Source organism: Balaenoptera ricei, chromosome 3 (genome assembly GCF_028023285.1).
Source record: "Balaenoptera ricei isolate mBalRic1 chromosome 3, mBalRic1.hap2, whole genome shotgun sequence".
Taxonomy (NCBI): domain Eukaryota; kingdom Metazoa; phylum Chordata; class Mammalia; order Artiodactyla; family Balaenopteridae; genus Balaenoptera; species Balaenoptera ricei.
Genome location: NC_082641.1, coordinates 56,129,110 through 56,153,876, shown reverse-complemented (window position 1 = coordinate 56,153,876; position 24,767 = coordinate 56,129,110). Strand labels below are relative to the sequence as shown.

The window sequence follows — 24,767 nt, the reverse complement described above, 5'->3', positions numbered from 1 at the left end:
ATGAAGTCACTGACAAAATATGTTCTCCCTGAGCAAAGTGGATTCATAAGAAAGTTTTAAGGCCATTATAAATGCATATGTTGGACTCTTAAACATGTGGTTATCTAAAAAAACACTGATACTCAAGACTCTTGAAAACACAGATTTAGCTAATTTCCAATAATGCTAAATTCTATTCTACACTTTTTTGCTTCTACAATAAGCATTGAATCAAAAGCCTCTAGAATACAAGCATTTTCCCTAAATCCTATTTCTTCATATCCAACACAGTTGGTAAAGGGAAGGTGTAAGTAAACCCTACTATACCAAAGTTAATTAAATGTACAAAACAGACCCTACAAGGATTAAGGAATATCTCTTGTTTCACCTATGTGTGAAAGTGATTCAGTCCTTAAGTTAGCCATTTTCTAATAACTTGAATACTCCTTTCATACGGTGGCTTTAAGATAGATTGGTACAGCTCTCCCTACCCCCTTCCCTGTGGCTTTGTTTGTTACTGTTTACCATAGTTAGCCTGAAAGCCTGATGCTGACCCTGATGCTTGATTAAAGGGCTGATCTTTGGTTGGGGAGGATCATTTAGGGACTTCAGAGTTACTGGTAATAATCTGTTTCTTGAACTCAGTAATGGGTAAGCGGGTGTTTGGTTTTTTTATTACATGCCTTATGCATTTTATTCTTTTGTATGCAGTATTTAATAACAAGTTTTTGGATAATTAGGTTTTTTAAATTGTTTGACAAAATTTTTCTTGATTTAGCAGTTTTTAGCTAAATCTTCTATTTCTGAATGATTGGAGAGAATGGCAGTACCCATTTCCAGTGAAGGGTGAAGTGTTTAGATAGAGGATGCCTTTCTATCATGGCAGTAAGCAGTGTGATGTCTTCTGCATCCAGGAGCCAACTTAACATGTTAAGTCTAGTGAGTCTTCGCAGTCGTAACACACATTGACTCAAAGACTTGACTGTTGTGGCCTGAGCTTTGATACATTCTTTGAAATGCCTGGAAATAGTTAACTCTTGCAAGTTGGGCATGTTGTCCAGTGTTTGAAAGAAGTTTCTGTATCCTTCCTCTGTAATCTTGTGGTTGATTGAAAGATTAAGATTCTCGAGTTTCTGGAAACCTCCATTGATTGCTACCTTGGCTATAAATATAAAAGCAAAATATTTATGAAAACAGAATCATAAGGACTTCTTTTTCAATACTGGTAGACTAGGTTATTTGAACCAACCTCTTCTACCACCATCACTTAAAGTAGAAAATGCCCAATTTTAATAAAGATACATAAATTTAACAATAAGTACATTAGATAGATTTACTTCTAATTGGAGTATTAAAAATTAATAAATTACATTTAAAAAACCAAACTGTATATTTTTACAAGAGACACACTTTAAATATAAGGACATAGAAAGATTAAAAGTAAAAGGGATACATCTCTAAATAACTGGTGTGGCAAAAAAATGACAACTGAAATTAGAAAATATTTTGCACTGAATGAGAATGAAAATAAAACTAAAACTTGTGAGAGGGAGCTAAAGCCAAAGTTAGTGCTCTAACTATCCATCTCAGAAAATTAGGATATCAAAAAAAAAAAAAGAAAGAGGGCTTCCCTGGTGGCGCAGTGGTTGAGAATCTGCCTGCCAATGCAGGGGACACGGGTTCGAGCCCTGGTCTGGGAAGATCCCACATGCTGCGGAGCAACTGGGCTCGTGAGCCACAACTTCTGAGCCTGCGCGTCTGGAGCCTGTGCTCCGCAGCAAGAGAGGCTGCACCACGATGAAGAGTGGCCCCCACTCGCCGCGACTAGAGAAAGCCCTCGCACAGAAACGAAGACCCAACACAGCCATAAATAAATAAATAGATAGATAGATAGATAGATAGATAGATAGATGATAGATAGATAGATAGAAAGAAAGAAAGAAATTAAGACAAAAAAGGCAAATTATATCCAAAGAAAGTAGCAGGGGATAATAGAGGTAAAAGCAGAATAAATGAAAAACGTGTAGAGAAAAAAAATTTAATAAAATTGAAAAACCAATCAGGTAAAAAAAAAAGTATTGAATATATCAGGAATGAAAAGGGGACTATCACCACAGATCATACAGATATTTTTAAAATTATAAATAAATATTATGGGCAATTTTAGAAAAGTTTTTAAATCCTTAGAAAAATGTAACTTGCCCAAACTGAACCAATGATAACACAAACGTATACCAATAGAAAACCCACAATCAGATATCACAACAGATTCATCAGAATGGCTAAAGTTTAAAGGTCTGACAATACCAAGCAGTAGCCAGAATGTGAAACAACTGCTGGTAGGAATGTAAGTTGGTACAACTATGGAAAACAATATTTACCAAATGACTCAAAGTCCACCCTAGAAATACCTCCGTATATGCATCAACAGTCATGTATAAAATGTTCATAGCAGCATTATTCATAGTAGCCAACTCATATCCAGTTGAATGGATAAATAAATTGGCGTACGTATAGTCATACATGGGATAATATACAGCAGTGAAAATCAGTGAACTCTATAGTCACACGCATCAGTATGAATCAGTATCACAAGTATGTTGAGCCCGAAGAGGCAGGCACAAGAGCACATACTGTGGAGGATTCCGTGACATATATTTTTAAAACAGGTAAAACTAATCTATGGTGAAAGAAACCAGTATGGTGGTCACCTTTGGGAAGGAGGGGAATGCAGTGTCAGAAGGGACACAAAGGCGGCTTCTGGGATGTAATATTCTATATTGTAACCTAATGAGTAATTGTTACACAAGTATGAGTAACAAGATTTAAGTATGTTCACTTGAAAACTCATTGAGCTGTACACTTAACGATTTTGTACTTTTCTTTATGTGTATTAATTTTCTATTTTTAAAAAAGTACTATAAAAAGGAGTACATGGTGGGTATGTGGCCAGGTGTCTGAAACACTAGGTGTTAAGAGTGGACTTGAGGGCTTGTGTAGTCTCAAGTGGGAGGCTATCTTTTACTTCTAAATCTGACCAGAATGAACCAAAATCCACAGAACATTAGAGGGAACAATATGATAGCAAAAATGAGGAAGTGGGTTGAACATTTTTAGAGGGACGAATGTTTTTGTAGACATTTTGCAGCAGAAAGCTTGAGTAATACCACTGGCTTTCATGTGAGCTGAAAGAGTTTTTCTGAGGGTATCTCACCAATTTCCACCACGCTGTCATCATCCAAAGTCTGGAAAAATGAGAGAATGCGGAGACATTGAAGATGCTGACATTGCTGGATGATCAGTTTGGCCACTTGATGAATCCCATCCCCAGTAGGAAGGATCAATTCTTCCAGGTTATTTAAAGAACCTAAAGTGTAGGCTATATCAGAAGAGATAAAAAAGCTATTCTCTGTAGTGTGTTCCCAAACAATTGTAATTGAAAGTCTCAAAAGCATGCACATTCTACGAGTCCCCATGTAGCATAGAGGCTATTCCTCTTTCTCTCCAAGGGCTAGAGAAAGGGGTCAGCCTACACCTTGATCTTCATTGCTACCTCTAGACAACCATTCCTCCACCCTTCCCCAACCAGTCTCTCCTGTACTGAAGTCCAAAAGGCCTATCACATCTCCATTTCCTTTTTTTTTTTTTTTTTTGGCTGCACCACATAGCTTGCAGTTCCCCAACCTGGGATTGAACCCGGGCCCTCGGCAGTGAAAGAGTGCAGTCCTAACCACTGGACCACCAGGGAATTCCTATCCATTTCCTCTTTTAGACTGAAGCTTCTACTGGCCTCCAGGATACTCTCCTAGCTCCTCAATGCCTTCAGCCCCCTTCCTTTCTGGCCTGGTGTCATCCTTAGTGAGTTCTGCCTCTTCCTCCTAGCACTAAATCCTCACAATCCACCACTCTCATAACTTGACTTTTCACTTTGATCCCTCCTTAGCATGGCTTCGCTTGTTGCAGAGCACAGGCTCTTGGAGCGTGGGCTTCAGTAGTTGTGGCTCGCAGGCTCTAGAGCGCAGGCTCAGTAGTTGTAGCACACGGGCTTAGTTGCTCTGCAGCATGTGCTATCTTCCCGGACCAGGGCTCCAACTTGTGTCCCCTGCATTGGCAGGCAGATTCTTAACCACTGCGCCACCAGGGAAGTCCCCATTTTTGTTCAAATAAATTCTTAATTTTTAATATGCTTCAGTTTATCTTTTAAGACCTGTTAGAAAAGTTATTAGAACTTTTTTCCAGAGCATACGTTGCTTTTGTAATCATAAAAAAATAAGTTGAAAAAGTAATCTCTATAGTTATCATTTTGTTAAATCTAGGTTTTCATATACTGAGTTTTCATAACCTTAAAAGATAGTTTCACCTATATTCTAGAAACCTTTGAAACAACAGATATTTAACTTGGCTGGATTGGATACCTGGCAATGAAATTGCATGGTGCTGGGACTTCTCTGTTGGTCCAGTGGCTAAGACTCTGCGCTCCCAATGCAGGGGGCCCAGGTTCGATCCCTGGTCAGGGAACTAGATCCCAATGCCGCAACTAAAGATCCCGCATGCCGCAACTAAAAGATCCAGCATGCCGCAATGAAGATCCTGCACGTGGCAACGAAGATCCCGCATGCCATAACTAAGACCCAGCGCAGCCAAATAAATAAATAAATAAGAAATTGCATAGTGCGGTAACAAACAAATCTGTATTCAAAGAAATGAGTCACTCTGAGAACATTGCTTTGAAAGACATCAAGTGAAATCAAGGCATTTGGAGGGTAAAAGTTGAGCAGCACTGTCCCTCCTAATGAGCAAGGGTAGCTAATACATGTTGTAATTTGTTATAGCTAATGCGAAATAGGAGGATTTTGTGGGGGAAAGAATAAGGAGCAAGCTTTAGGCACTGTTTTATAAACATACCAAATTTTTCAGCTGTTTCCTTATCAGTAATATATTGGTGCTCAAGATTTAATATCTTCAGAGAAATAAAATTTGGTAAAACAACGACTATAAAAGGGAAAAGAAAAATTTAGTTATGTCAGCTACATTTCTTATACCAAAAAGTAATGTGTTTAAAGAGTATTTTAAAAGTGATAGAAATTAATATAATAATTCAGATAGAATTAATTAGTATGACAGGTAGGTAACACAAATCTTTGCTCAGGAAACAATTCTCATAACTAGAAATGTTTAAACATCTAGAAACAAATATACCTTACTTGAAAATTCATTTAAGATCAGATATTTATTGCAATAGTTTTGTTCTTTGACATCAGTTGCATTTTTTAAATTTGGCTGTTAAAAAATGACTGTCCACAGAAGCATCTTAAACCAAAATTTTACAATTATAGCTCTTACCAAATGGGGCGGCTTTAAAAAATGGTCCAGTAAGCTTAATTTCTTCAAGTTTCTTGCAGGAAGCAAGTACAGTCATGAGAGACTCAAGATCCGAAAAGAAATTACATTGCAGATGGAAAACACGAAGGTTTGGAGAATTCTGAATTAATTTGACTGTAAAATATCAGATTTAAGGCATCAGAGATGGAAAATTTCTATCAGAATTAGTCATATAATTTATTAACTTTTTTCAACAATAGTGAATGAAAATAAAGCATCATGATGTAATGAATTGGGCTTAGGTTCAGGGTCTGTGACTAATTGATGAGCTACGTGAACCCTCATTACTGACCCTCTCTGGGGAATCAGTTTTCTCCTCTATATAGTGATGGCATTGACTCAGCTAAAACCTTCAGCTTTAACATCCTTATGTCTCTAAGTTTGCACATGATGTTTACACTATAGAAACACTATGCAAAGAAACATAACAGCAGTGACAACTCTGAAGCAAAACTCAAATTTGATGAAAAAATTGCTGAGAAATATAAGAAAACTACTACTTCCAGCTTCAGCTACAAATTTTTTTGCATGCAGCTCTGCATGTCAGTTCAGTAGAGATTTACCTTTTTTTAGTCTTTAGTGTTTAGTCTTTACTAAACTAAGGAATTGATGATACCTAAGTCATTTTGCTAAATGATATATTTAAGAAAGATAGCTGTACAGGTTGTTCATCAACCATGAGAATAGGCTGATGAGAAACAGGGAAAGGCTTCTGATTACTACCAATCATCAGATTTCCTTCCCTCTTATCTGGCAGATCTCTAAGTTGCAATGTAAGAGCAACTTGAACAAAAACAAAAGAACTCTACAAACTATTTTTGGAGAGGCAGTATATACCACTGGTTAAGAGCTCAGACTTAATAGTCAGAATTCTTGTGTTTAATTGCAAATTTACCATTTTCTTATCTGGGTGACCTTGAGCAAATTATCAATATTTAACCTCTATAACTCCATTTCCCCAACTGTAAAAATGAGAATATAACAGTATTTACCTTGTAGAATGGGTATGAAGGTTAAATGAGTTAATATTTATAAAGTGCTTAGAACAATTCCTACCATGTAGTAACAGCTCAATAATTACAAATAGCTGTCATTTTTTAATGACAACAAGTGCTATTCCCACAATTTACCTTGGATACAGGCTACACCCTCAGATCCACAGAAGCTTTAACTTAAATAAATTATTGGCCAAGTAGGTTTTCCAAGTGATATAAAAACAAGTAAATCAAAGTGCCACACTTACCTAGTTTGGAAGGACCGTATTCAGCTAAAATTCGGATCAATAATTTCTCCATATGGTGGAGATTTAGGAATTCTTCAGGAATGACTGAAAAAACATCTCGTTTATCATCCAGATTCACAGACAGTTCTTTCAGGCACAAGAACTTGTCCAAACTAAGAAAGAGTTGATCTAGAAAGTAGCACACAGTTTCCCATTATTAATCTAAAGAGTTCCAAATGGAAAATTTCAAACTGTCATTTGATTCATCAAACTATTTTCATATTTCAAATGAAAACCTTTCACATACCATAAGACTTCCTTTTTAGAAAGCACATATATGAAGATAATGCTTTCTGCAGCATTTACTGATTATCTGTGTCAACTAAAAAAAAAAAAAAAATGCACAACCTAAAAGTTTTGAGTTATGTTTTATTCGGTGGGCATTCTTAGGACTTCAAGTCTGGGAGGCAGCATCTCAAGTAATCCTGAGAAAACTGCTCCAAGGAGGTGAGGCGGGGAGCTAGGATATATAGGCGTTTTGCAACAAAGGCAGGTAGTCAGAACAAAAGATTACTGTTAATAAAAGAAAACTAGATATCTCAAGTTAAGGAATTTAGCACTTTTCTATGTATGGGAAGATGCAAGAATCTGGGGTCACTAAAATCATTCTTTTGATATGCACCTCAGCTATCTGGGGCCAGTATCCTGTGCTTTCACATCCTGAGTTTCTTCAAGCTGCACCCTTTGGGGTGGCTGCAGTCTGATGACTGTTAGATGGCAGGTATTCTTTGTTTCCTTCCTGAGTTTCCGCAGGGCTCACTAGCAGGGGTGGCTGCAATTGCTGATAGCTACAACATCCTTTGTTTACTGATATGGCAGGCAATATTTTATTTCTCATCTATTATATGAGAAGCCCTGTACTACACTCTGGATTCACAAAGACATCTCAGCAAATGAGGGTGGGACAACTGAATTTCTCCATGCAAAGAAGTTGGACCCTTACTTCCCACTACCATATACAGAATTGGCTCAAAATGAATCAACAAGGGCTTCCCTGGTGGCGCAGTGGTTAAGAATCCGCCTGCCAATGCAGGAGACACGGGTTCGAGCCCTGGTCTGGGAAGATCCCACATGCCGCGGAGCAACTAGGCCCGTGAGCCACAATTACTGAGCCTGCGCATCTGGAGCCTGTGCTGCGGAACAAGAGAGGCCCCGATAGTGAGAGGCCCGCGCACCGCGATGAAGAGTGGCCCCCACTTGCCACAACTGGAGAAAGCCCTCGCACAGAAACGAAGACCCAACACAGCCAGAAATATAAAAATAAAAAATAAAAAAATTTTAAAAAATGAATCAACAACCTAAATATAAGAGCTAAAACCATACAACTCTTAGAAGAAAACAGGAATAAATCTTCATGACCTTGGATTTGACAATAGGTTCTTAGATATGCTACCAAGAGCACTAGCACAAAAGAAAAACACAAATTGGACTTCCTTGAAATTTGAAACTTTACAGATTGAAGTACATTATTGAGACAGTGAAAAGGGCAATCTACAGGACAAAATATTTTAAAACCAAGTGTCCAATAAAGATTTAATTATACAAAGAACTCCTATAACTCAAAACAAAAAGACAACACAATTTAAAAAATGGACAAAGGAACAAACAACCCAATCACAAAATGGGCAGGAGACCTAAAGAGACATTTCTCCAAAGAAGACATACAGATGGCTAACAAGCACATAAGATGCTCAACATTGCTAATTATTAGAGAAATGCAAATCAAAACTATGAGGTATCACCTGACAATGGTCAGAATGGCTATCATCAAAAAGTCTACAAATAGGGACTTCCCTGGTGGTGCAATGATTAAGAATCCGCCTGCCGATGCAGGGGACACGGGTTCAAGCCTTGGTCCAGGAAGATCCCACATGCCACAGAGCAACTAAGCCCGTGCACCACAACTACTGAGCCTGTGCTCTAGAGCCCACGAGCCACAACTACTGAACCTGCGAGCCACAACTACTGAAGCCCGCACACCTAGAGCCTGTGCTCTGCAACAAGAGAAGCCACCGCAATGAGAAGACCACACACCGCAATGAAGAGCAGCCCGCGCGCAGCAACGAAGACCAAACGCAGCCAAAAATAAATAAATAAATAAAATTAAAAAAAAAAAAAAAGGTCTCCAAAAATAAATGCTGGAGAGGATGTGGAAAAAAGGAAACCCTCCTACACTGTTGGTGGGAATGTAAATTGGTACAGCCACTATGGAAAACGGTAAAGAGGTTCTTTAAAAAACTAAAAATAGGGACTTCCCTGGTGGCGCAGTGGTTAAGAATCTGCCTGCCAATGCAGGGGGCATGGGTTCAATCCCTGGTCCAGGAAGATCCCACATGCTGTGGAGCAACTAAGCCTGTGCACCACAACTACTGAGCCTGTGCTCTAGAGCCTGCAAGCCACAACTACTGAAGCCCGCGCTCCTAGAGCCCGTGCTCCACAACAAGAGAAGCCACCACAATGAGAGGCCCGCACACTGCAAATACAGAAAGGCTGCACGCAGCAATGAAGACCCAACGCAGCCAAAAAAAAAAAAAGAAACTAAAAATAGAGTTACCATATGATCCAGCGATCCCACTCCTGGGGATGTATCAGGAGAAAACCATGGTTTGAAAGGGTACATGCACCACAGTGTTCACAGCAGTACTATTTACAATAGCCAAGACATGGAAGCAACCTAAATGTCCATCAACAGATGACTGGATAAAGAGGATGTGATGCACACACACAACGGAATATTACTCAGCCATAAAAAAGAATGAAATAATGCCATTTGCAGCTACATGGATGGACCTAGAGATTATCATACTAAATGAAGTAAGTCAGACAGAAAGACAAATATCATATGATATCACTTCTACATGGAATCTAAAAAAGTGATACAAATGAACTTATTTACAAAACAGAAATAGACTCACAGACATAGAAAAAAACTTATGGTTAACAAAGGGGAAAGGGGAGGGAGGGAGGGATAAATTAGGAGTTTGAGATTAACAGATATAGACTACTATGTATAAAATAAACAAGGGCCTACAGTATAACACAGGGAACTATATTCAATATCTCGTAATGATCTATAATGGTAAAGAATCTGAAAAAGTTTATATATATATATATATATATATACACACACACACACACACACACACACACACACTATCTGAATCACTTTGCTGTACATCAGAAACTAACACAAAATTGTAAATAAACTACACTTCAATTTTTTTAAATGGGCAAAAGGATTTAATAGACTGTCTCCAAAAAAGACACACTAACAGCCAATAAGCACATGAAAAGATGCTCAACAGCATTAGTCATTAGGAAAATGCAAATCAAAACCAACGTGAGATACAATTTCACACCTATTAGGATGTCTCTGATTTAAAAAAAACAAAAAAGCATTGAGGATGTGAAGAAACTGGAGCCCTTGTACATTGCTTGTAGGAATGAAAAATGCTGCAGCCAGCGTGGAAAACAGTTTGGAGTTTCCTTGAAAATTAAAATAGAATTACTATCATTAATATCCAATAATTCCACTTCTGGGTATATATCCAAAAGAATTGAAAGTCGGGTCTCAAAGTAATATTTGTGCACCCATGTTCATGGCAACTTTAGCCAGAATAAACAGTGCAAGTGTCCATCAACAGATGAATTGATTTAAAATGTGATATATACATACAATGAAATATTATTCAGCTATAAAAGTAGTGAAGTTCTGACGCATGCTACAACATGGATGAACCTTAAAAACGTGAAAGAAGCCAGACACAAAAGGACAAAATGTTGTATGGATTCACTTACGTGAAATAGAATAGACAAATTCGTAGAGACATCAGCAGCTGGGGAGAAGCAGGAGTTATTGTTTAATAGGTACAGAGTTGGGGATGATGAAAAGGTTCTGGAAGTGGACAGTGGTGATGGTTGCACAACACTGTAATTGTACTTAATGCCACTGAATTGTATACTGAAAAATGCTTTTAAAGTTTCATGTATGTTTTACCATGATAAAAAATATTTGAAAAAACAAAATTTTTCTAAATTTGATGATAAATATCAACCCACAGATCCAAAAAAATGTTCAGTGACCCTCAAGTAAGATAGATACAAAGCAAAGCACATCTAGGCATTTAACAAACTGCTGAAAATCAAACCCATACTAGCAACTATCAGAAAATGAAAAAATTGAAATACCATTTACAAGAGTATCAAAAACACAGGTACCTAGGAATAAATTTAATGAAAGATGATAAAGTCTACACTGAAAACTCTCAAACACTGCTTAGACAAGTGAAAGGAGACACAAATAACTGGGAGATACTACTTCCCACTTGTTTATGTCCCAGAGTACAAGCCCTTTCTTCCATGAAGCAGGTGGGGTGAGGGTAATTCTCAAGCATCATTTACATATAGATCATTCTTTTACTAATAACAAGTCATTTGTTTATTAAGAGACTTCATTAGTCATTTTATTATTTTTATCAGAGTTTGAAAGCCATTCTGTTATTTGGAAGCCTTTCACTAATTCATATTACTGACAGAAATAAGTTAGTAAAGATTTATTTTATATCTGTTCAATCAGCAAGGGTTTATGGTCTCACACTTCCAGAAGTTTTCATCCACCTAAAACTAAGAGTGAGAAGATAAAAGTACACATCCTCACAGTCATCTAAAACAGGTGCAGGTTTACCTTGTAGATGGGTTGTCTCTGAGACTTCAAGAGATTCTAGGGAAGGCAGAGTGAGAAGCAATTCCTGTTCTACTGCACTCAGCTCAAATTGGCTTATGGAGCACTTGGTGAACGAGGCCTTATACTGCTCAAGAGCTGGGCGGATGCTTTCAATAAAACCCCCGCTGCTGGTCAAGTGGAGTTCAATGCGCTGTGAAGCTGAGAAAACTTTCATTAGAAATCTTAGCATCTCCTGATCCACAGCATCAGTACCAGTCACACGAACTTCCAGAAGGGGAATCTTGTACTGCTTTGGAGAAAGGTTCCAATAGCCAGTGCTGATATCTGCTGGTGCCTTGAGTTGCATGTTCAGAAAACGGTTCATGGTTTCCTGTTTTTCAACTAAATTCTGCTTCCATTCACTCTCAAGTTCAAAGGCAGAAGCATAGTCCTGATCTATAGTTGGTGCCTGGGATTTGTCAAAACTTTTTTCCAGGAATGAAAAATCTGATTTGGGTAACCTATTTCCTCTTATGGAGACCCGGATGCTCCCCAACAATAACAGGCTTTCTGGGTGGTCAAAAAAATACGGTAACTTAAGCACACTCAAAGACAGGGTTCTCCCTCGAAGGAACTGCAAAATAAATGGAGAACAGGCAGCAACAGTGTTGCTTCGATAAGCAATTTTTATAGCCAGAGCCAATAAATGTTTTGAAACCAGTGAAAGGTAATCTTCTGGAGAGTATTGCCACAACACCCTGAGAACCTGCATCTTCTCTGAAATCTCTGGATGATGCTTCAGGTAGTCATCATTTTCAGATATATTCTCCAGTGTCTCTTGATTATCCACCAAAAGAAGCAATTGGGATACAACTGTTGGCCCTGCCTTTGTTGAAGGGTGGCAAGAGACATAGTTCAAAAAATTTTCATAGGGACCTATAGCCATCATGGTTGAGTTAATTTGTTTCAAATAACGAAGTCCCGAATCTTGATCCTCTTGCCTATCTGAATCCAGGAGTTCAGTCAGCCTCATCCCAGCAAGAAATTCTTGGAATGCAGCATTCAAAAACTGATAGACTGGCCTCAGTCTCTGGGCTGTGAATTTGCTCATCAGGTACATGGCTAGATCTTCATCTTCACCAATCCCTACTTCTATGAGATCATCATCACTAAACTCAAAGCAAGATGAAAAAAACCCTTTCAAGGCCAGCTCGCCACAGGAGGACACAGTTGCCTTGAGAAGGTCAGCTGCAGTTTTGTGCTTTAAGAAAAGGCATTCTATATAGGACTTGAAAACAGCCACATCATCAAAGGACTGACAAAGAGGATACCGAAGCCAATTAGCACAGATTGCTGCTACGACGAAGGGAGTTTTCTGAATTCCCAGCAATGTTTCATTCATTCTAAAGTCAATCATAAACTTTCGCAGACGGGTCAAATTGTCTGGAAAGAGCTTCCGTAATATATAGATGGTATTACAGAAGGGAAACGCTTTGATCTCTAGAATTGTATCTAGGTATCGGCGGATGTCCTTGGCCCTGTTTGTATGGACAGCAATCAATAAGCAGGTCCTTGACAAATGGTTTTTTTGAATCATCCTCTGTATGATTTGGGGGATTGAGCCCATCTCTTTGTAGTCATCCAAAAGGAATAACACCTGGTTCTTTAACTGCTGGATGATGTTCCTCAGGCCCATTTCAGTAACAGATCCTTCTGTCTCTAGGAGCTGGTCACAAATGACATTGGCCAGCCCCTGGTCCAGTCTGGTAGAGCCAAGGGAGACGTAGAAAACCAGCTGGAACCTGTGTAACAAGGGACAGCATCCTGATGCCCATAGAAGAGCTACTTTCTTCAGGAGGACCGTCTTTCCACTACCAGCTTCACCCTCCACACACACGACAGAGTTCAAGTTAGCAAAGACCTCAGGCAACACCACAGGCTCCTGCACAGTACTGATGATGTGTTTTGAAGCAAGGGACAGATCACAACTCAGCAGCTGATCGGTGGCTGGACAGGAAGAGACCTCAAGCAAAGACATGTGGGAGAAAGGGGCACTGGTGTAGGCTTTTCTCAGGCGCTCACTTAGACTCTTTGCCTCCTGAAGCCACTGGGCTTCACCATGGGCCACCTCTGTGGAGAAAAGCAAGGAGGCACAGTTATAAATACTCTTTTAAAATCCCCTACGTAGAAATATATGTACACATTCATATAATCCCATGTGCTACTTCCAGATCCTTACCTGGCACTACAGAACTCACTGCTGACTCTTCAAGATTGCTTTCACTTGTAGTTTCCTTTGAAAAGAAAATCCTCTATTAAATCAACATTTGTATAAGAGGGTGGGGCTTTGAATTACAATTAGGGACCAGACATTTTCTAAACCCAACCCACCCTCAAGTATTTATGCCAGTTGCAGGGAGGAGTGCTACAAATATGAAACAATAAGTGATCTGCAAACACACGCAAGCGTGTGCTCCTGGGTGATATCCAAACAGTTCATTCCATGGGTGACTTGGGCCGTGATTACCATCCAGGTGGTTAGAATCACAGTGTCTAGAGCAAGACGGACCCTCCAGAAATCATTAGGTGCAACTTCTGATCTTAGTTATCAACAGTTTTTTAAATATTACATACCTGGGATATAGGAAGGTTATGTTTCTTCCTTTAAAAATAAGCTATTTAAGGGGCTCCCCTGGTTGTCCAGTGGGTAAGACTCCAGCTTCCAGTGCAGGGGGCCTGGGTTCCATCCCTGGTCGGGGAACTAGATCCTGCACGCATGCCGCAACTAAGAATCCACATGCCACAACTATGAGCCTCCGTGCCACAACTAAAAGATCCCACATGCCACAACTAAGATCCAGCACAGCCATAATAAATAAATATTTTTTTAAAATAAGCTATTTAAAGGAGGTGGGGGGATGAGCAAAGATGAATCAAGTGAACGACAAATTACCTTGTTTTCTTTTGGGGGGATGATGAACATAATACACCTAACATACAGCCTCAAATAAGGGGTGTGTGTGTATTAAATTGGCAGTGGCTAATCTCCTAGAGAACTATGTAGAATTTCTCAGTTTAAAAAGGGGTCAACCTATTAATCTGTATTTTTGATTTGGTTGGTTGGTTGCTGTTGTAAAAGAAACATATCTTCCCAGCTTTGAGAAAGGCCAACTACCAAGTCAGACCTTACTGTCCTCCAAATGATGATCACAGATGGAATCCAGGTAGCCTGGACGCTAATCAACTTTGAGGTCCAAACGAGTCTGGGCCTCAAAGTAGAAGGGATTGACTCTACATTTCATGAAACTAGGTATTATGTTTTGTTTATTGTAGCATCCCCATCTGCAACTGGCACATGATCGGTGCTTAACAGATATTTGTAGAATTCATTTATTTATTTTTTTTATGATGAGCAGTTCCTGTTCAAAAACAGTTTTTAATCACATGATCACACACTCTGAAAATAAACAAGGTGGTGTTCATACCGTTAAGTCAGAAAGTTCACCATGGCTCTGAAGGTCTGGAATTACTTCTGCAGAGCACTTCATATTTTGGAGAAACTGACAACTAAGCACAAAAGTTAAAAGTTATAAAAATAATTGTATGGGACTTCCCTGGTGGCGCAGTGTTTAAGAATCCGCCTGCCAATGCAGGGGACACGGGTTCGAGCCCTGGTCCGGGAAGATCCCACATGCTGCGGAGCAACTAAGTCCATGCGCCACAACTACTGAGCCTGTGAGCCACAACTACTGAGCCCACATGCCACAACTACTGAAACCTGTGCACCTAGAGCCTGTGCTCCGCAACAAGAGAAGCTACTGTGATGAGAAGCCTGCACGTAGCAACGAAGACCCAATGCAGCCAAAAATTAATTAATTAATTAATTAATTTTAAAAAATAGTTGTATGCAATTAAGCATTTGCATCAGGTTTTCAAAAACACTGTTAGAGTTTTAGTGGCAAAAATTAAGTATAAAATTAACATTTCCAGTGATTCTGTCAGTGTCTTTATCAAACAAGACATGTAGACTGTAAATCTCAGCAGTAGAGATATAAATGGTTCATAAAGTAATGGTGGGCATAACCAGCCAATTTGGTGGAATGGGAGCATATTTAACACTCATCCATGAAACCAACTAAAATGAAGCTAAAGGAAAAAAAAATAGAGAAGACAGCTCTATCTATGGATTCTGGAATAATGACAACAAAAAGGACATTAGTAGAAAAAATGGTGAAATACGTATAACATCTGGAGTTGGTAGCAATGTACCAGTGTTGGTTTTTAAATTTTAACAAATGTACCAGGATAATATAAGGTGTTAGTATTAGAGGAAACTGGGTGTGGGAATATAGGAACTCTCTGTATTATCTTTTCACCTTTTCTCTAAGTCAAAAATTATTCCCAAATAAAAAGTTTATTTGGGCTTCCCTGGTGGCGCAGTGGTTGTGAGTCTGCCTGCCAATGCAGGGGACACGGGTTCGCGCCCTGGTCTGGGAGGATCCCACATGCCGCGGAGCGACTGGGCCCGTGAGCCACAATTACTGAGCCTGCGCGTCTGGAGCCTGTGCTCCACAACAAGAGAGGCCGCGACAGTGAGAGGCCCGCGCACCGCGATGAAGAATGGCCCCCACTTGCCACAACTGGAGAAAGCCCTCGCACAGAAACGAAGACCCAACACAGCCATAAATAAATAAATAAAATATTAAAAAAAAAAAAAGTTTATTTTAGAAAAAAACTCCATCAATATGAAGACTAAAGAATGGCCATAAACATACTCTCTAAAAACAATTTGCTAGACATCATGAAACTGGAACATAAAATACCTTCTAAATTCAGGTATGATGTCTGCCTGAAGAACCAAGGAAGAAAATTCTAAAGAGCTCTACCCACAATCATTAACTTGGATAGGTGAGAACTATAAATGTCAGTAGGTAAATGATAAAACTAGAAACAACTATCTTGGTTTATTTTTATGCTGCTAAATTACAGGAAAGCAGGAGATAAAGCAAGAGGACACATCATTTTTATCTTCCTACTTGAAGATGAGCCCAGGAATAGAAGGGTAGCTACAGGAAAATAGCTAGTAGGACTTCAAATGCTTCTGTCCAAGGTCACTATGCAGATAGACCCATCAAGGAAAAGGACTCTGAAGGAAGGTAACATACAGGCATTTTCATACAAGTAAAGCCAGTATAGTTAGTTGCCAGCAGATCAGCACTACAAGAAATGTTAAAGGAAGTTCTTCAGTTAAAAGGAAAATGATAACAGATGGAAACTTGGTTCTACCCAAAGGAATGAAGTGTGCCAGGGATGGTAACTCAATGGGTAAATAAGAAATACATTTTTTCTCTTTTTAAAATGTATTTAAAAGATAATTTTTAAAGCAAAGATATAACACTATATTGTGAGATTTAGAATATATGTGATGTAAAAATATATGAAAACAAAATCACAATAGGAGGGGGAAAATAGAAGTATACTGTTATATGGTTCATACATTATATGTCAACTGTGATAATATTATTTGAACATGACTGTGATGTGTTAAATATGCATTATGTAGATTCTAGAGCAGGTACTAAAAAGATAAAGATGTACATCTAAAAAGCCAACAATAGAGATAAAATGGAATACTAAAAAATACTCAAATGCAAGTCAGGAAAAGAAGAAGAAACAAAGAAGAGATGGGATAAATAGAAGACAAATAGCAAAATAGTAGATTTAAATCCAACCATATTAATAATTATATTAAATGTAAATGTTCTAAACACTCCCATTAGAAAACAGATATTGGGGAATTTCTTGGGGGTCCAGTGGCTAGGACTCTGAGCTCTCACAGCCAGGGGCCCAGGTTAGATCCCTGGTCAGGGAACTAAGATCCCATGAGCTGGCAATACGGCCAAAAAAACTCAAACAAACAAAAACAAACAACAACAACAAAAAAGAAAGCAGATATTGTCAGACTGTTAAAAAAAAGCAAGACCCAACTATGTTGCCTACAAGAAACTCACCTTAAATATAAAGTCATAAATATAAAGTCATAGATTAAAAGTAAAATGATTTCGGGAATTCCATGGTGGTCCAGTGGTTAGGACTCGATGCTCTCTGGGTTCAATCCCTGGTCGGGGAACTAAGGTCCCTCAAGCCACGCAGCGTGGCCAAAAAAAAAAAAAGTAAAACGCTTTCAAAAAAGGTAGTATCATGTAAAAACTATACAAAAGCTGGAGTAGCTACATATATTAATATCAGATAAAGACTTAAGAAAAAGGAGTACTATGAGAGATAAAGAGGGCCATTTCATATATTCTCTGAATATGAAAGAGGAAAGGGCAAAGAATAGCCAAGATATGGTCCTGAAGAAAAAGAACAAGGAAACTGTATGGGAAAATATGAAAATATGCTCAACATTACTAGTAATTAGATTGACCAAAATTAAAATTTGGGCATTACTAAATTAGTGAGGAAGCAGACAGAATGGAAACATCTATGCTAGTGAGAATATAAATCAGAACAACCACTTTAAGAAAAGTTTTGCATAATCTAGTAAAGTTGAATATGTGCAAACCCTATTACACTGCAATTCCATGGTTGGTTATGCATCCTGGAGAAACACATATGAGTACTGGGAATTATGTACAAGAGGGTTCATAGTGGCATTATTTGAATTGCAACACTCTGAAAACAACCCAGATGTTGAATCGAGAATAGAATGGATAAATTATATATTCATAAAACAATATACTATATAGCAATGAGAACAAGTGAACTACAACTCTATACATAATTATGAATGAGTCTCAAAAACTCTGTGTAAAGTTTGAGTAAAATAAGTCAGTCATCACAGAAAAACCATGCAGTATGCTTCCGTTTATTTGAACTTCAAGAATAGGCAAAGTTAAATGTGTTTAATGATACACATGTAGTTGGTGAAACCATTAGGAGAAGAAGGAACAATTAACCCAAATTTCAGGATCATGTTTACCTCTGAATTGGAGGGACAAGGATATAATCAGAATTGGGAAGGTGGGCACACAGTAGCATTCTAAGGACTTGATAATATTCAATTTCTTAACTTTAGTGCTGGGTTCATTTGTTTCTTTGTTAATTGTCCTTTAAATCATACATAAATATTTTAGGTACTCCTTTAAATGCATCGTACTTTGTGATTTTAAAAAAGAGGCAGAAAATTTGAGCCTCACATGGAGCACCAAAAAACAAAAACAACAACAAAAACCAGAAAACAAACAAACAAAAAAGGCAGAGGAAAAATAAAAAGCCATACAAAAAGGGAGTTGATAGAGTCCAAAAGAGGTTCTAAATAAAATTAGACTGCATCCTAGCTTATTTTTCCAAGAATTAAGAAGAATATCCCCACTGTTTAAAAATTTACAAAATACTAAATCCAAATAAGAAAGAAAAAAACACAACTACTTCTGTCAAAACACCTTCAAAACTGTATCCTCTTTAGCATCTTAGAATTAGATGGAAGTATTTAAGACCTGTTTGTATTAATATTTATTTCTGGAAGAGCACTTACTAATTACAAAGTGAAAACAAAAAAATGTTCTCTTACAGTTGAACATTTTTGAAGAGTTTGGTGAGTGAAAAATAAGCCAAAAAAAAAAAAAAGGTTAAAGAGCTACAGAAAATAAATATTAAAAAGTAGCCATTTATTCATGAAATTTTAGAACACTAGAAACAAACAGAAAATCCTAAATGCATCCAGGATGGGAAAAAGTACTTTGCAATAAAAGGATTAAGAATCAGAAAGACATGGAATTTCAACAGCAGTATTGGAAGCTATTAGAAAATATAGCAATGTCTGTACAACTTAGAATTAGAATGACTTCCAACCTGGAATTCTATAACTAGCTAAACTACCAAACGAGTGTGAGAAAAAAATGTATAAATATTCAGATATATGCATTAAATGGAAGCTAATAACATGTATCGCTTATGCAGTCTTTCCCAGGGAACTGTGGAGGAGTGTTCCAAAGTGAATGAATAGAGTGAAGTAAGTCAGAAAGAGAAAAACAAATATCATATATTAACACATACATGTGGAATCTAGAAAAATGGTATAGATGATTTTATTTGCAAAGCAGAAAAAGGAATAGAGAACAAATGTATGGATAACAAGGGGGAGGGGGGGGTGGGAGGAATTGGGAGATTGGGATTGACACACATACACTATTGACACTATGTATAAAATAGATAACTAATGAGAACATACTGTATAGCACAAGGAACTCTATCGAATGCACTGTGGTGACCTAAATGGGAAGGAAATCCAAAAAAGAGGGGATATATGTATATGTATAGCTGATTCATTTTGCTGTACAGCAGAAACTAACACAATATTGTAAAGCAACATACTCTGATAAAAATTAATCAAAAAAATAAAAAGACATAATCCAATTCCACAATTAAACAAAACAAAACAACAACAAAGTGAGTGAATAAACCAAGAAGAGGATGACAGTAGATCCAGGAAACAGGAGCTACAACACAGGAGAGAGGCAATAGGAATCCCTAGAATGACCGTGAAGAATGATCCCAGGATCCTAGGGTGACTACAGGACAAATAGTTCATATTGAAGCAGGTCAGAGACTTCACAACAGACTCCTCTAAGAAAATGAAAATGGTGGGCTATCTTACAAGTTTGAATGACCGGAGAGAAGATTTAAACATTTGGGAGAATTTGAAGATGAACTGGTGCTAAATACATTTTAAAACTAAGAAAATGGGTATATTTTTTAAAAAGGAAAATAACAAGTGTTGGCGAGGAGATGGAGAAACTGAAATACATACATATATATACACATATACGATTACATATATCTCAGCCATAAAAAAGAATGAAGTACTGATACATTCTACAAGACAGATGAACCTCAAAACATTGTGCTAAGTGAAGCCAAATACAAAAGATCATATTACATGCTTCCATTTACATGAAATATCCAGAACAGTAAATCTATAGAGACAGAAAGCCGACTGGTAGCTCTAAGGAGCTAGGGTGCACTGGGGAGATAGGGAATGACTGCTTAATGGGTACAGAGTTCTCTTTTGGGATAATGAAAATGTTTTGGAATTAGCAGTGGGTGCTTGCATAACATTGTGCATGTACTAAATGCCACTGGACTGTGCACTTTTAAATAGTTTATGTGTGAATTTCACCTCAAAAACCAAAAAACTAAGCAAACATACTAATAAGACAATTGTTACTTACTACAAAAATTGGAAGTGGTACAGGGAGGGAAGGTAAATTATTTATTACTAGGCTCCGCCTTTATGAAGTCATGATAATGTAAACATGTAATGTGAAAATAATGATCGAACCAAAACTGTGCTGTGACTATAGTGAGAGGAAGGCTAGATGGGAAAGGGGTCATGAAAGCAAGGGCATGAAAGAGAGAAAGACTCATCCTTCATCGTAAGAATCAGAGAGGTGGGCAAAGACTTAATCAGAATATAAAATGAGGGGAAAACTGCTAAAGTATCAATACATCCAGATTCATAGACACTAAACATTCATTCTACTCACTTGGGAAAATATTTGGTGTGTCCTTCTAATGGGTCATCACCTTCCTCGAACTTATACAAACATCCTCCACAGGAAAAACACTGGACAGTGTCGCTTTTACCTAGAAGTAAGGAAATTTGATCAGTGCCACTGGCCAGTGTATTTATCAAGTGACACACATAATAACTACCAGGCCTTTATTAGCAAAACCCTACTTGCACTTTCAATCAGATTTTGTGACAAAGTCACAAACTGGGTCACCAGTGAGGAAATATTCTGTTTAGGGCTCTTCTCTCACCAATGGGGTCATGAACAAGTATCATTCAATGTTTCTATGTACCTGTACCATGCACTGATTAACACCCTCTCCCTGTCCCCTCCTCATTCTATGGAGCAAGAGATTTGCAAATCAGAATGTGGAATTGAAGTTCCATGAAGGAAGAGATTTTTTCCTGTTTTGCTCCCTAATGAATCTCATGGACCTAGAAGAGTGCCTAGGACTTACTAGGCACTCAGTAAGTTATTTATTTAATGAATAAATCAGAAAGAAAATATTTGGAGCTCAGGAAAATATATATGAGCAAATATAGCAACTCTCATGTAAGTAAGTTCGTGAAGAATCAAATGCCTCTTACTACATTATTGCTAGGTTTATCCCACTAGAAGTAGGATCAAGTCTTCATGTGAGACTCTATTTCTTTGGACGGAAATTGGCATTTGGATCTGCCAAAACACTGAACTAGAAATGGAGCATCCACCATCTTCCTTCTCTTCTTGGACTCCTGTAGGCATTGTAAAGCCAGAGCAGAGGAAAACCTCCCTTTGTGTCTGGATAACAATAGGAGGTCCTAGAGCTTGCAAGACCCTGAAAGGGTGAGATGCCTAGGATTTGTGGGGAGAGGAGGAGGCTCAAAAGGAAGAGGGTGAGGACACTGGACAGAGGGTCCTAGAGGAAGGCTGGCAAGAGGAAGACAGAATGGAGAGAGCAGGAAGAAAGGGTGGAACACCACCTTTCCAAATGCTTAAGACTGTGAGGCATTAAGATTTTTTCTACCAATGGAACATGTCTGTTAGGTTCGAGTGAACACTACATTCCCCTACTCTGTACTGCTCTGTGGTATTCTTGACTTGACCCCTCTGTAAAAGGTCCACATGGACCTCCACTGTAACTTAGCATGTGTGTTTGGTCTGAAGAAGGCCAGCAAGTTCCCAGGAAGGACACAATATCCTTTCACCTTATTGTACCTCTGGCAGAGGTTTAGCTGAGGGGAACCTGCCTGCTCTTTGTGCATTACAGAGTGGAACTCCCTGATGACCAGCAGCTCAAGAGAGAATACTATGAACCGATGGAAGATTCTACATGCTTAGGAATCATTAAAAGGAATTTCCTTACTTTCTCTTCCAAGGAGTGTGTGGCAAAAACCGCTATCCACACTCCTAGTTATCTCTCATTCTTCCTTAGTAACAGAAACCCCAATTTTCAGCTGGGCACATTGCTACCCAGAAAAAAAGTTAAACGTCCCAGCTCCTCTTTTAGGTAGGTATGGCCATCTGACACAGAAAGGAAAAGGAATATATAAGGAATAATGAGGGAATTCCCTGGCAGTCCAGTGGGTAAGACTCGGCGCTCCCAATGCAGGGGGCCCGGGTTCAATCCCTGGTAGGGGAACTAGATCCCACACGCAGGCCACAACTAAGAGTTCACATGCCGCAACTAGGGAGCCCACCTGCCGCAACTAAAAAAAAGATCCCGCACGCCACAATGAAGATCCCATGCGCTGCATCTAAGACACGGCGCAGCCTAAATACATAATTTTTTTTTAAAAAAAAAGGAGTAATGAAAAGAAGTAGGGATTGTTGAGCTTAGTTAAATATGAGCCCAGGATCATGAAGTGTATGTGGGGTTTAAATGGGCAGCAAGGCAAGAGCTTGGGGCAAACTGCTGACTCACCTATGTAGAAAAAACCTGCGTTGGCCAGAGCTGCAGCTCCCACAGGGGATGCCTGGGGCCAGTTCTTGAAAGAGTCCAGTCGGAGTTCTTCATTAGCAAAGATGTTGCCATTGCAACACACTTGAATAAAAAGCATATGGTGAGACCGGCAAGCTTTGATATTGCAAGTATCAGTGTTTGAGTTATCCTTTCACATTTACAGACAGAATGATATGTTTGGCGTCTGCTTCAATATAATTGAAGGAGGGAATTAGAAAAGAAGAAACAGGCAAGGCCAGACTGACCACATGTTGAAGCAGAGTGGTGGATGCATGGTGGGGATTTACTATGGTCTTATTTCTATATAGATTCAAATTTTTTTATAATACAATATTTTCTAATTATCTTTTCATCATATAGCATCAGGATAAAGCAAGAAAAAGCTAGAGGAGCTTCCCTTCCACCCCAAGTTAGTATCAGATTTGAGAAAGACAAATTTTCCTCGCAGCTCCCTTAAGAGCAGGCAGATTTGCTTCTTGCCCTTTGGGTGTCCACTCTATGGGGTGGTTTCTATTAGACTTTCCACATTGGGCTGCCCCTGGGGTTTGGTTCTTGTCTTCTGCACCCTTTGAGGATTTGAAAACCAACTTATGTTTATTAAATATGTTAATAAAATTAGATACTGCGAAACTCCTTAAGATGAAAGCTTGCTTCATTATTCCACTTAGCCCCAGGATTCCTGCTGTCACTTGAGTTTTAATTGGAATATGACTTAATGTACTGGAAAAACCTCAGTCTTTTCCTCCTGTGTGTCTCCTTTATTCTCACACTACTGTCCCATTCACGATACTTCTGATACAAGATGTATGGGGGTTTTCTCCCAGTAAGCAATTCTCTGCAACACCAGCTGGGTGTCCTACAATTTAACTCTGTTCCAACACTGTCTACTTAGTAGTATCAGATCCTACAGGTTAAAGGCTCAATCCCATAACACTGCTCCTACCCCATTTCATTTGTTAGAGTGGATCACAGAACTCAGAGAAACACTTACGTTTGTTTAGTAAAGGATATGATCAAGGGTACAGATGAACAGCCAGATGAACTGGCTCATAGAGTGAGATCTGGGGGCTTCTATCCTCATGGAGTTGGAATGTGTCACATTCCCAGTGTGGATGTGTTCACGTACCTGAAGGCTCCTGGAAACCTGTACTACTGGGATTTTTATGGAGGCTTCCTCCCACAGGCATGATCGATCATTAACTCCATTTATACCCCTCTCCCTGCTCTGAAGAATAGGGGATGGGGCTGAAAATTCCAAGCTTCTAATCATGGCTTGCTCTTTCCAGTGACCAGCTCCCATCCAGAAGCCATCCAGGAGCTCACCCAGAATCACCTCATTAGAAATCAAAGATGCTCCCAGTGTTCTTATCACTTAGGAGTTTACAAGGATTTTAGGAGCTCTGTGTCAGGGACAGCGTCAAAGATCCAGTATTAGAACAAGAGATGCACCTCATGATGTTATCACTTAGGAAATTACATGGATTTTAGGAGCTCTGTGCCAGGAACTAGGGGCAGAGACCAATATTTATTTTCTGTTATTTCACATTTGATTTCTTAACAGACACTGATCCGTTTAAGAACGTTTTCAAAACCATTTTATCCAGAAACCTTAATTGTTTTAAAGAAAATTCAGTCAAGGACCCAACCCTGACATATTTCCCTATGCTCATTTATGTTAAAAAACTAAGTTACTCCAGGAGACCAGAAATCTCTAATGAAACGTTTTTTAAAAAAATTACTATGGCACCATAAAATGAGGAGAAAAATGGAGGGGTTAAAAAAAAATTAGGCTGAAAAAAAAAAAGCAGAAGAAGAAATAAACAAGCAAAGCTTTTTGAAATACATCTGAATCTTTACCTGAAGCCATAGGTAAATCTCTCTTGACCCAGGAATTCACAAAATGTTCTCCCTGAAGAAAATTAAAACTCAAGTTATCCTACAAAC

General features: G+C 38.6%; 1 protein-coding gene across 3 annotated transcripts in view; it reads right to left on the bottom strand.

The window, feature by feature from the left end:
* Window positions 1-641: 641 nt before the first annotated feature.
* The window catches only part of NAIP (NLR family apoptosis inhibitory protein), a 39,556-nt gene continuing 15,430 nt past the window's right edge, over window positions 642-24,767 (bottom strand). For all 3 annotated transcript variants that reach the window (XM_059916544.1, XM_059916543.1, XM_059916545.1), the window contains 11 exons: window positions 24,681-24,732; window positions 22,785-22,904; window positions 20,855-20,954; window positions 14,792-14,873; window positions 13,546-13,600; window positions 11,328-13,436; window positions 6,605-6,772; window positions 5,323-5,475; window positions 4,885-4,971; window positions 3,194-3,358; window positions 642-1,141 (listed from right to left, as the gene is read on the bottom strand). In XM_059916544.1, coding sequence (XP_059772527.1) covers window positions 777-1,141; window positions 3,194-3,358; window positions 4,885-4,971; window positions 5,323-5,475; window positions 6,605-6,772; window positions 11,328-13,436; window positions 13,546-13,600; window positions 14,792-14,873; window positions 20,855-20,954; window positions 22,785-22,904; window positions 24,681-24,732 — 3,456 coding nt within the window. In that variant the 3' untranslated portion in view covers window positions 642-776. The remainder of the gene's footprint in view (window positions 1,142-3,193; window positions 3,359-4,884; window positions 4,972-5,322; window positions 5,476-6,604; window positions 6,773-11,327; window positions 13,437-13,545; window positions 13,601-14,791; window positions 14,874-20,854; window positions 20,955-22,784; window positions 22,905-24,680; window positions 24,733-24,767) is intronic.